The 12,664-nt window shown below is 42.0% G+C and overlaps 1 protein-coding gene across 1 annotated transcript in view; it reads right to left on the reverse strand.

Annotated features, from left to right (window-relative positions):
* Positions 1-1,942: 1,942 nt before the first annotated feature.
* The window catches only part of filip1l (filamin A interacting protein 1-like), a 54,560-nt gene continuing 43,838 nt past the window's right edge, over positions 1,943-12,664 (reverse strand). Inside the window, exons 4-5 of the mRNA XM_062989502.1 lie at positions 8,899-11,683; positions 1,943-3,091 (exon numbers count right to left, since the gene is read on the reverse strand). Of these exons, the coding sequence (XP_062845572.1) occupies positions 2,903-3,091; positions 8,899-11,683 (2,974 nt within the window). The 3' untranslated portion in view covers positions 1,943-2,902. The remainder of the gene's footprint in view (positions 3,092-8,898; positions 11,684-12,664) is intronic.

Consider the following 12,664-nt stretch of genomic DNA (forward strand, 5'->3'; position numbering starts at 1 on the left):
AGCCAGCACACATTCACGGGTCTAATGGAGTCCATGTCTCGACGCGTCAGGTCTGTTTTGGCAGCAAAAAAGGGACCAACACAACATTATTATAATAGTAGCATGGTTTCCCAATTCCATGTCAGTGATCATAATTTTTCTGTGTCCATATAAGTCATTTGACTGCATTCATAAACAAAGAGGATATAAAATAGTAGTTTACGAATGTTGGAAAGAAACCCTGTAGTCACTACAGCTGAAATTAGATGACGTATTTAAGAACAGTCTAAAAGAACAGGTCTAGCGTGAATCATGCTATTACATGTTTTAAAACAGATGCTGTCATGGCCATATTGTTTTCCTTTGTACTTTTGGTATAATATGTTTAACTTTGTAACCTATTCCTAAAAGCATGTTATTTCATGCCACTTGAAATCTCAACCTACCGCATTCCAGTTTGCTGAGGTACTGTTATACCAGGTCTTTCATTAATATGACTTCATAGAGGACAAATAGTAATGGATTTAGGTCATGAATTAACGTCCGGAGTTTGGAGATCCTTGCTAAATAAACTGGGCGCTGTAGTGTGCTTTATTTTCACCAGAGCTTTGTTAAGTGGACCTGCAATATTGCTAAAATTCACGGTGCTGTTCTCCATCATTAGATCAGTTATCTGTGATCCCGTACGAACCCCCACGATAAGCCATACATCCTTATCCTTCTAAGCCCTTCAAAGGGTATGGGAGGATGTTTTTATATACACACCTTGAGCAGGGTGTCAGATGACAGAAACAGCAGGCAGACTGTCGTCTTAGTAGGCCTTCTGAGATCAGTCCAGGTATCCGGTGTGGCTTAGGCTGTACTTCTGTCTAAGCATCTTTCATACAACATATAGACAAAACTATGTGGACTACTGACCCTGAACTTGCTAAACATCCTATTCCAAAACTATAAAACCCATCCATGACAACATCTACTATTCTGGGAGGATTTTGGACTTTGGACTGAACTTTTGGTTTTGATTATGTAGTTCCATCTGAGATGTTTTGTTATCTTTAGCTTAGCCATATCCTCCCCAGTCTAGTGCTTGGTTAACCAATACTTAAAGAGTTATAATCACTTACAAATACTTAAGGGAGCAGTTATCAGGCCATTGTGGAAGAACAGAAGTCCTAACCCCTCTGTACTTAATAATTACAGGCCAATTTCTAATCTTCAATTTCTTAAAAATCCAGGTTCAATCTATTCCAGTAATTATCTTGAAGACAAACAGCTTGATGAAAATACTTCTTAAGGTCTTATATGATCTAAGAAACAACAAAGACACGGGTAACATCAGCATTTGAATTGTTTAGATTTAAGTGCTGATTTTAATACAGTCAATCACAAAATTCTACTTGATCAGCTTCAAATTTGGGTGGTGAACCTACTGGTTTAGTCTTAGGCTAGTAGTAAATGTATTTGAATGGTCATGACTACTACGTCACACTGGGCAACTGTGCTTCAAAACATCACGTGATTACCTGGTTACCACATAATATAAAAACACTGAAATAAAAAGCGGATTCTACAATTTCTCAGAACGCCGAGCTGTAACACAAGTTTAAAAGTGAAACAGTGAGGAAAAACAGTTAAACACAGATATATGTGGACGCTTTCAGAGTGAATCTGACGGTTATTCCAAACAAATGCAGTTTCGTCTCACACGTGCACTTTGATGACGTTTTACCACACCGCTCAAGCCGAGCGCTAAACAAAGCGGTTCATTTTTAAGGTGAAATTAAATAAATACATTTTTAAATGTAAAATTGAGGTTAAGGGTACAAATTTCTCAACGAAGGACGTTGAGTTTGGGGGACGTTGAGTTACAAGGTACCACTGTTAATAAATTATAAATTAATACATGCTACATCAAAATTACGTAATATAAAAATGATACTTTTATTAGGATAAAACAACCACATACACTTTTTTTTATTTTTGAATATATATGAAAAACAAAGTGGTGCACTTAAAAATATAATTTCTTCAACAATAACATCAGTGCATCTGCTACATCAGTTGTGCATATCAAGCATAATGCCTGGGAATCAAGTTAAATGTAATTAATGAACTACTAGGCAAGTGAATTCGACTATCAGGTTATAAACAGCACTTAAGTTGATGATGACAAACATTTTATTGATTAATTAATTAATTTAATATTAAAAAATATAGTTTTAGCTAACCATCATTATGTAAATGTTCCAATCAGGACTGTTATTTGTGTATTGTACAACATATCGACGCATAGACATTGTGCTACAAAGTACTGCATAATGAAACACAGTGGCTTGTTTTCAATTGTTGTTTCATCTCATATCAATCGACCAGTTACAAAAGCAAAAGAAAACATCTGGACATTAAACAAGCACAATAAATAAGCCATGAAAAAGAACTGAATTTAAAAGTTCTTTGGCCGCTCAGGTGGCGCAGCGGTAAAACACGCTAGCACACCGGAGCTGGGTTTTCGAATACATCGTAGTGAATCTCAGCTCTGCCATCCGGCTGTGCTGGGCGGCTATATGAACAACGTTTGGCTGTTGTTTATACAGGGAGGGAGCCGGATAGGGACCTGATGCAATTACTCTCCGTGCACAAGGCTGATCCGCATATGAACTCGCCTCGTACAGGTGAAAAGATGCAGTCGGCTACTGCTCACGTGTCAGAGGGGGCGTGTGTCAGTTCGCTCTCCTCAAGTGGGGCGGGGGTCAGCACCAGTAGAGAGGAAGCATAACGCAACTGGGTAAAAATTGGACGCGCAAAAAAAAAAAGGACAGCGGGACAAAAAGGGAGAAAATGCATTAAAAAAAGTTCTTTGCATTTTCTTCAGTAAATAAACAAAGATAAAATAAAGAAATAGAATGCACATGAACCTGGGCGTTCATGAGTTTGCAGGGATGTCCAGCATGTTCAGGTTGTTGGATACGTTTTTCCCGAAGTTGAGCGGAGCAGGAGGAATTCCTTTGTTATCAGCTGGCACAGCGATGGTATTTGTTCCTGTTTTGGAACAGCAGCCTTTAGGTTTAGGTATCTTGGTGGGACCAGACTGGCGGAATGCTTCAAGAGGTATCTGTCAGGTAAGAGAATAATTATGATCTTAAAACAAAAAAGAAATACACCATTTCTTCTTTAAGCACCACATTCACATCATTCGCATTTAATCAATCACACTTAGGACGGGTTTATAGCAGCCACTTAATCTACTGTATGGTTTAGGAAGATGGGAGTGAAGCAGACTGGCTGAAGGAAGCTCATACAGACATTAACCAGTGTTCAAAGCTTTACCAAACCTTAATCCTGATCAAATGGCTTCTTTAAGCTTATTTAATTACACTGATCAGCCATAACATTAAAACCACCTCTATTCACCATATAAAAGCACTTTGTAGTTCTACAATTACTGACTGTAGTCCATCTGTTTCTCTGCATGCTTTGTTAGCCCCCCTTCATGCTGTTCTTCAATGGTCAGGACTCTCCCAGAACCACTACAGAGCAGGTATTATTTAGGTTGTGGATCATTCTCAGCACTGACATGGTGGTGGTGTGTTAGTGTGTGTTGTGCTGGCATGAGTGGATCAGACACAGCACCTTACTGTCACTGCTGGACTGAGAATAGTCCACCAACCAAAAATAACCAGCCAAAAGTGCCGCATAGGCAGTGTCCTGTGACCACTGGTGAAGATCTCAAAGATGACCGACTCAAACAGCAGCAATAGATGAGCGATCGTCTCTGATTTTACATCTACAAGGTAGACCGACTAGTCTACCCTGTCTAATAGGGTGGACAATGAGTGGACATGGTATTTAAAAACTCCAGCAGCGCTGCTGTGTCTGATCCACTCATACCAGCACAACACACAATAACACACCACCACCATGTCAGTGCTGAGAATGATCCACCACCTAAATAATATCTGCTCTGTGGTGGTCCTGGGAGAGTCCTGACCATTGAAGGACAGCACAAAAGGGGGCTAACAAAGTATGCAGAGAAACAGATGGACTACAGTCAGTAATTGTAGAACTACAAAGTGCTTCTATATGGTAAGTGGAGCTGATAAAATGGACAGTGAGTGTAGAAACAAGGAGGTGGTCATAATGCTATGCCTTATCGAGGCATTGCACAAGGTTGTTGTTTGCAATTTACTACTATATGTTTTATGTTTTTTGTATTATTTGTATTTAGATTGTATTTATATTATATTATTATAATTAAAGTTTAATCAAGGCCTAAATCTACTGTAAATAGAGCCCTGACCTCAAAACCCTATTATATTTCTTTGGGATGAATCACTTTGATTCACTTGGAACTTTTTTATGCATTTCCCCATTTTTTTACCCAATCGAGTTGTATCCAGTTACCCAATTGCATTTCACTTCCTCTGTACTACTGCTGACCTCCACTCCTGGAGGACTTTGGATATGGGCGTGTACAGTAGCGCAAGGCGGATTCACATAGAGATCTGTATCAGCAGAGGTCATAATTGCAGCAGTCCATCTTCCGGACGAGCTAATCGTTGACAGTATAGGTGACCGACCTTCTTGTTTATCATCAGTGTCTGACCTTTTGCGAAAGAATGGGCACAAATTCCCACACACAAGCAAAATCATGATCTAAAACCTTCCCAGAAAAGTGGAGGTTGGTATAAATGCAAAGTGGCTTTATGATATCCAACAAATTCCAACAAGTTTACAGGTGTCCATACACCGATCAGGCATAACATTATGACCACCTTCCTAATATTGTGTTGGTCCCCCTTTTGCTGCCAAAACAGCCCTGCAACTGCGACGCACCGTGTATTCTGACACCTTCCTATCAGAACCAGCATTAACTTCTTCAGCATTTGAGCGACAGTAGCTCGTTTGTTGGATCGGACCACACAGGCCAGCCTTCGCTCCCCACGTGCATCAATGAGCCTTGGCTGCCCAGGACCCTGTCACCGGTTTACCACTGTTCCTTCCTTGGACCACATTTTTGATAGATACTGACCACTACAGACCGGGAACACCCCACAAGAGCTGCAGTTTTGGAGATGCTCTGACCCAGTCGTCTAGCCATCACAATGTGGCCCTTGTCAAACTCGCTCAAATCCTTACGCTCGCCCATTTTCCCTGCTTCTAACACATCAACTTTGAGGATAAAATGTTCACTTGCTGCCTAATATATCCCACCCACTAACAGGTGCCGTGATGAAGAGATAAACAGTGTTATTCACTTCACCTGTCAGTGGTCATAATGTTATGGCTGGTCAGTGTATACCACTGTTATGAAACTAGTGAGACACTAAACTTGATAACTTTAATAATTGCGGTGGTGAGGAGGCTCCCCTGAGGTTTGTATTAGAGTTTTACTTAAGGCACAAGGAGCTTCATGTGTCTAATTTTTTTAGAATTTAGGACCACCCCTCCTTCTGGTAGATCTGGTCCCCTCTAGTTCAGTTCATGTTCCACATAAAACACCCAGGAGGGCGTGTGCAGTAGCACGAGGCGTGTGCAGTAACACGAGGCGGATTCATATATCCCCGACTCCATCCCCCGACTCCATAGATCAACCAGCAGAGGTCGTAATTGCAGCAGTCCACCCTTCGGGCGAGCTAATCATTGACAGTATTCGCTTGTTAAGTGTGACGTCATGCGTCATTTCCGGGGCCAAACGAACCTTTAATCGCAAACGCAAACAACTATGGCTAAACCTGTGAACCTTTTTATATATATACAGTATATTGTAAGAGCCATATTGCACTAATTGTAAATAAATGTTTATTGTCATAAATATTTTCTGTTTGGTTAAAGAAGACAAGATGTGCAGTACACTAGTGCACTTCAGGTAATCAGAATATCATGAAAAGTTCATGTCATTATTTCATTTCATGTCACCTCATCAAGAGGTAAGCGGTCATATTTTTAATCCATTACATGAAAACTGACATTTCTAACTCTTTAGTTTCACTTTTAATCAGTATAGCTAATAGCTTATATAGTAAAAATCCAGAATCTCACATTATTAAATGAAATTAAAAAAAAAAAGCTTGAAACACGTGTAATGAATATACAATGACAGTTTACCTTTTTACATTGAATTATGAACAAAAATATTACTTCATGATATCTAATCGCAAGGAAAGCGGTAAAAAGACAGTTGGGTAGTTTTTTTTCGACTCGGACCTGTTGAAGCAGTACGGGACACAGCACTGTGGCTTATTGAAAATACGAGGGACTCGGCCAACTTGGACCCGGATGTGACGTATCATAAGGTCGACACGTCACCACTTAACAAGCGGATAGGTGACTGACCTTCTTGTTTATCATCAGTGTCTGACCTTTTGTGAGCGAATGAATGGGCACAAATATCCACACATGGCCTTGGCATCTTATAAAACTTCGCTCTGCTACCCATCTATTAGTCGTTTGAAGTTTTGATTTGGTGTTTTATGTGGATTTCTGAGATGAGAATCATGCTTAGAATAAAATAATGACTGTTGGCCAGTCATTTAAATTCCCTCGTTGCACGAGAACGCGACAAAAAATCTATTTTTTTAACTGAACTGATTCAAAAAAAGGGAGCGACCGTTCCCTTACAATAGCCTTGCAGCCTCTTCGTTATTCGTCGGTGCTGTAAAACTGTACAAAAATATTATTATATATATATTTTTTCAATCTGGTATAGCCAATGTTGTCAGCACGAGATTTTCCATACCGTTTAAAGCAGAGGGGCTTGTAGAATTTTCACATAATGACCCTTAATTAAAAGTGTCCTCCCTTCGGAGTCATAAAGCTCAGAGTGAGCACTTCCTGTGCCAAGACTTGCCCGTGGGCTCCGCCGAGTTGTTTTAACTACTGTCGCCATGGAAACCAAACACGAAGACTGTTTGGGGTTTGGAGCTACCTCCGAGCACACAAGACCCTGAAATGAAGGCTCGCTCGCTCGCAACGCAGCCGATGAGATCACTCGAGATGTTTCAACTCCGTCCTGGAATACTAACATTCGTTCGTTGTCTATTTTAAACATACGGTCTAGGTGGTGTTTTTTTTCCCCGGGGCAAGCAGACAGGAAATGTCATGCTTTTTTATGAATCATTAGAGCCGCTAATGCCCTTTGTGCCATTTTTTGCACACAATAAGCTTTTATTAATATTTATTGATTCGTTCCTTCATAATCGCTTCCTCCTTTGAGTCTGGAGCCTACCCCCCCCCCCCCCCCCCACCCCCCAAAAAAAACACATTAGCCCAGGACAATGGGTGGGTGGATACCAGAAAAAGGACACACAAGCAGAAGTGGATTGCAATGCCTAAGCTAAACGTGATTGCAATATATGGAGTTGTTTAAATCACTTTAACCCCTAAGCTAGTTTCCACTGGATCATCTAAAAAGACATTCTTGCTTTTGGTGGATATTAGTGTTTTGGAGTGGGACAGAAAATATGACATCAGCCTATAAAACAAACTCAACCAAGCCAATGCATGGCAGGAATCCTGGCTTTTTCCCACATTTCCTTAGAAAGTCTTATAAGCTAGGATATATACAAAGACCTTCTACACTCACTGTCCATTTTATCGGCTCCACTTACCATATAGAAGCAATTTGTAGTTCTACAATTACTGACTGTAGTCCATCTGTTTCTCTGCATGCTTTGTTAGCCCCCTTTCATGCTTTTCTTCAATGGTCAGGACTCTCCCAGGACCACCACAGAGTAGGTATCATTTGGGTGGTGGATGATTCTCAGCACTGCAGTGAAACTGAAAAATATCCAGCCAACAGCACCCCCTGGGGGTAGCCTCCTGTGACCACTGATGAAGGTCGACAAGATGACCAACTCAAACAGCAGCAATAGATGAGCGATCGTCTCAGACTTTACATCTACAAGGTGGACCAACTAGGTAGGAGTGGACAGTGAGTGGACACGGTATTTAAAAACTCCAGCAGCGCTGCTGTGTCCGATCCACTCATACCAGCACAACACACTCTAACACACCACCACCATGGCATTGTCACTGTAGTGCTGAGAATGATCCACCACCTAAATAATACCTGCTCTGTGTTGGTCCTGTGGGGGTCCTGACCATTGAAGAACAGGGTAAAAACATGCTAAAAAGATATGTAAAGAAACAGATGGACTACAGTCAGTAATTGTAGAACTACAAAGTGCTCCTATATGGTAAGTGGAGCTGATAAAATGGACAGTGAGTGTAGAAACAAGGAGGTGTTAATGTTAATGTTATGGCTGATCGGTGTATGTACTTAAGTAAATACTTTTGCTACATGCTAACTTATCACTGAGCATACAATACGTGTACTTGTACTTGAAAAGCAGCATCCACCAAACAAGCTAACTAGTAGCAAGAATGTGTGCTTTTGCTAGCCACTAATGTGCATAGTATACAATGGGTCTGTCTGAAAAACTAGTAAGCTGCCCTGCTGCCAACTGCCTACCTGTGCAGCTTTTTAAGTAGCAGTTAGCTTACTAAGCTAACAGAGTTGTATGGCCTGAGGTGACACAATAAGCTAGCACACCAGCTAATATCTCCCTTAGTGTACCAAAAACTGTTTCATTGTCATTGACGAATCCAGGTGAGGAAGCACACTCGTTATTCAGTCAAAATATCACTCAGAATAAGGCATCTCGGTAGGCAGCATTTTAAGGCATTTAAGAATTGAGACAGCCTTCTTTTCTGGAGTTTTCCGCACTATGGATGACATCAAATACTGTCTAAGTTGAGAGCTCGCTAGGTTTTCAGACAGACCCTAAACGTAGATTGTATTAAGCAAACTGGATTCGTTATATGGTTTGAAGTGGTTTAGCTTCCTTTTATGTCTAAGAGCTTTACTGTTGGGCAAATGAAAAGACCACCCAGCACATTTCAGTCATAGCGACTACTTACTGTAATTTGTGAAGGCTGTGGGATTGGGCTGGAGGTTGGCTTGATCATGATGCTACTTGCAATCTTGTTGTTGCCCTTGACTGGCGCACTGTTTATTACTGGAGACTTCTGCTCTTGGCTGGGAGATTTGCAAGGACTTACAGGCTGGTTCATGGTTTGGATGTATGGGTGGCCGAAGTGAATGTGGATTTTGTTGTCTTCAGTAGTGATGACGTTCGGGCCTGTGCTGTTGGACCGTTGCAGCTGCCAGCTGTTCGATTTCTGCGGTGTTAAACACACGACAGTGTGACCTGCGGTGATTTCTACTGTCTCTCCTGGATGCGTTCTGTCGGGGATTTCTGTCGTGATCGAGACCGTCTCTGTGGGTGACATGGCTCTTTCTGGGGTCATTACACTTCGGAATTCAGGGGTCCCTCTGTGAGAGTAAGTTGCGAGTGGCGACGCTGATCCGTCAGGTGTGCAAGGACTTTCTGTGGAAGGAGAACCTTTAATATGATTGTGAGGTGAGACTGGTGAATTCTGGATGATGGTAATTCGTTGTTTCGGTGGCGCTCCAGTGGTCGGAATAACTGCTGTAGTGGTATAAGATTGACCTTTATCGCCCGTGGGACTTGTTATTTCAAGAGTAGCCGTGTTATAGTTATGGTCCGGAGTCACTTTTATGTGCAGAGGTTGGCCCGGACTATGGGTGACAAACTTATCCCCTTGCTGAATCTGAGACCTGCTTTGTCTAGCCTGCGTTTTGTCATTGATCGGCTGCTGATTCTCCCTAGTCTTCAAAAGAGGACTTCGGGTTTGCTTTGTATTGTTGTCCAGATTGGTGATATTGTTTAAAAGTGAGGGGCTGCATTTCATAAGGTTAATCTCGTTATAACTGGGTTCATCCTCGTTATCGCTGTCCTCGTACAATTTTCCGTTCACCACGGCTCGTTCCAGAAGAGCAAGATTTTTATAATTCGGTGAGAAGCTGTCCGTTGGTTCAGTCTGGACTTCCTTCGTGGAGACGTGCAAGTCTGAGAAGCGTCTACCGTTCATGCCAGGACGAAGACTTTTGCTAAAGCGACGGTACCTCTCCAGTTCTCTTGTTAGGGTCTCCATCTCCCTGGCAAGTTCCTTGTTCCTGATTTCCTGCTGGGTAAGCTTTCTTCTCAGAGTAGCGTGCTCTGTCTTCATGTGGCAAATAGTCTCCTCTGTGCCCATGTACTTGTGTATTGTTTCTTTCAATGCTTCAACTTCTTTGGTCAGTTCACTAGACTTGGCCTCTTCCTCTCTCAAATGCATGTACAGAGCATGTTGGTTGGAATTCTCTTTCTCAACAAGTTGATAATTAGAAAGCTCTTTTTGCGAGAGCTCCAGCTCTTCCATGAGCGCTTTAGCTCGCTGTTGTTCGTTTGAATACCTCTTTTCCAAAGATTCACACACATCCTCCGTTTTCATTCGACCGTCTTCAACCACATTCCTCTCCTTGAGCTTAGACTTGAGCCTTTCTACCTCCTGAGTCAAATATTTTACTTTGTTGTCTTCTAGTTGGAAATGGTTCGGTACGGATGCTTTCGTGTTCTCCTCCTTTGATTTGTTCCTCAAAAATTCAATTTCAACAGCCTCCAGTGACTGAAGCCTTTTCTTCATCATGTTGACCTTGGACTGAAGGTCGTTGTTTTTGTCTTGCTCGACTTTCAGCTTGGTCTTGAGCTCATCTCTTTCCTTGAAGGCAATGCACATTTTATCTTCCAGCTCTGCCTTGGACCTCAAGGATTTCTTGCTTTCTCCAATAAGCTTCTCCGTCACTAGTGTGACTTTGTCCTGCTCGGCGTGCAATTTATCAGTGCTGTTTTGTACCTTGTCTTCCAGCTGCTTCAGTTTCTCCGCCATGGTTTTTCTTTCATCAACAAGCATTACTGTTAAGGTTTTGAGTTTTGCGAGATCTTCCTTCAGTGTCCACTCAGTCTTCTCCAACTGACCTTCAGCGGCCTCTAACTCCTTGATCCTAACCCTCAAACCGTCTAATTCACTGGACATGTGTTTGGTCACCGTCCTTTCTTTCTCTAGGTTGCACTTGAGAGAGTTGCACTCCTGCTTGCTCTTTCCGAAGGCATCTTCCAATTTTTCAAGTTCCATGATTCTATGATTCAGCTTGTCCACCTCGGCTTTTAAGCTCCGACTCTGATTCGATTCCTTCTCCAGCTTTCTGTTGAGGTCTCTGCACATGTCCTCCATCTTGATCAATTCCTCATCTTTTCCCTCCATTTCCAGCACTCTTTTCCGCAACTCTTCCACCTCTGACACCAGGCTTGGGTTGCCACATTCCCCATGACTAATCTTCTCCCTCAGATCCTGCAGTTCCTCTTCTGCCCTTCGAAGGGTCTTGTTCGACTCCTCGAGCTCATCCAGTTGGCGGCTAAGCACAGACAGCTTTTGACGCAGCTGTCGATTCTGGCTGTCCTCATTGGTCAGTTTGGCAGTCATGGCGTCCTGTTCCTGCTTGAACCGACTGGCCTGATCGAGCAATTCAGCTTCCAGGGAGAACACTTTACTTTCCAGTTCTTGCGCCTTGTTTCGGGCAGAGATCAATTCGTCTTGGGCCTTAGTGGCAGCAGTTTGCAGCTCCTGAACTTTTGCAGTGTGCTGGGCCAACTGCTCCGTGGCACGTTGCTGTTCATCAATGACCAGAAGGGCAAACGACTTCAATTTCGTCAGTTCATCTTTAAGACTGGTGATCTTTTTGCTATTCTCTTCCTCTTTTCGTTCCTGGTAGACTTTTTCTTGATCGATGACCAACTTTAATCTGATAAAAAACAAACAAAAAGACGATTTTAAATGTACATGATTTATAAAAATGTGAAAAAAGAAAATAGCAAAAATACCAAAAAAAAGGCTAGTGGCACATGTTACATTAATACCCCCTATCCACAGATGTGGAACGGTTCCGGTTCTGGTTTGCAAACTTGATTTTGAACCGGTTCTGTGTGTCTCCACCGAAGATAAGAGGTTCCAGACAGCGAACTAGCGTTCTCATCTGGCACCACAGAATACTTGATTTTTTCAGCACGAACCGTGACGTCATCTGTGGGCGTGTCAAAGTGTAGAGGTTTGGGTGCTGACGCTGCACTTCCAAGTTCACCTGATTCAATTCTGAGCCAGTTTGCCGCTTATATTTTCAAAGCGCCTCAAATGAGATGAACTGTGTGATATGACGTGGTAAAAGTGAACCAGAAAGTACAAACAAGTGGTTTGTTGTACTAAAACAACGACCGATGGATTTTGTCAGTACAGAGCACTTATAACCAGTTATAATGAAGAGAAATTTAGTGTTCCTATGTTGTACTTTTAGTACATTAAGCCACGTTAAGCTTTTTCGACTCTCCCGAGAAGCAGATTCCTGAGCTGCAGAACCACCACACGTGAAGTAAACACAGCTAAACACAGATACATGTATTGTATTTTAGACTGGGTTGGATGGTTATTTCACACAAATGGATGTTCGTATCGTGGAAGTTTAGTGATGTCTTAATGCTCAAGCCAATCGCTGAGCAAATCGGCTATTTGCGCAGAGGGTCGTAGTGAAAGCGAAGCGCAAAACACTTCTCACGTAAATGCACTAAATAAAGCAACAATGGCAACAAACATGAGGAACAGAGTTGTCTTCTACGTCTTCTTATTAGCAATAGTTGATTGATGCTTTTTGCTTAAAAAGGAACATCTGTAACAACAACACAAACGCTTGCAGGTAATCCACACGCTCCACCATCATGTCACTACTCTTTAC

The sequence above is a fragment of the Trichomycterus rosablanca genome, chromosome 27, assembly GCF_030014385.1.
Source record: "Trichomycterus rosablanca isolate fTriRos1 chromosome 27, fTriRos1.hap1, whole genome shotgun sequence".
Lineage (NCBI taxonomy): Eukaryota > Metazoa > Chordata > Actinopteri > Siluriformes > Trichomycteridae > Trichomycterus > Trichomycterus rosablanca.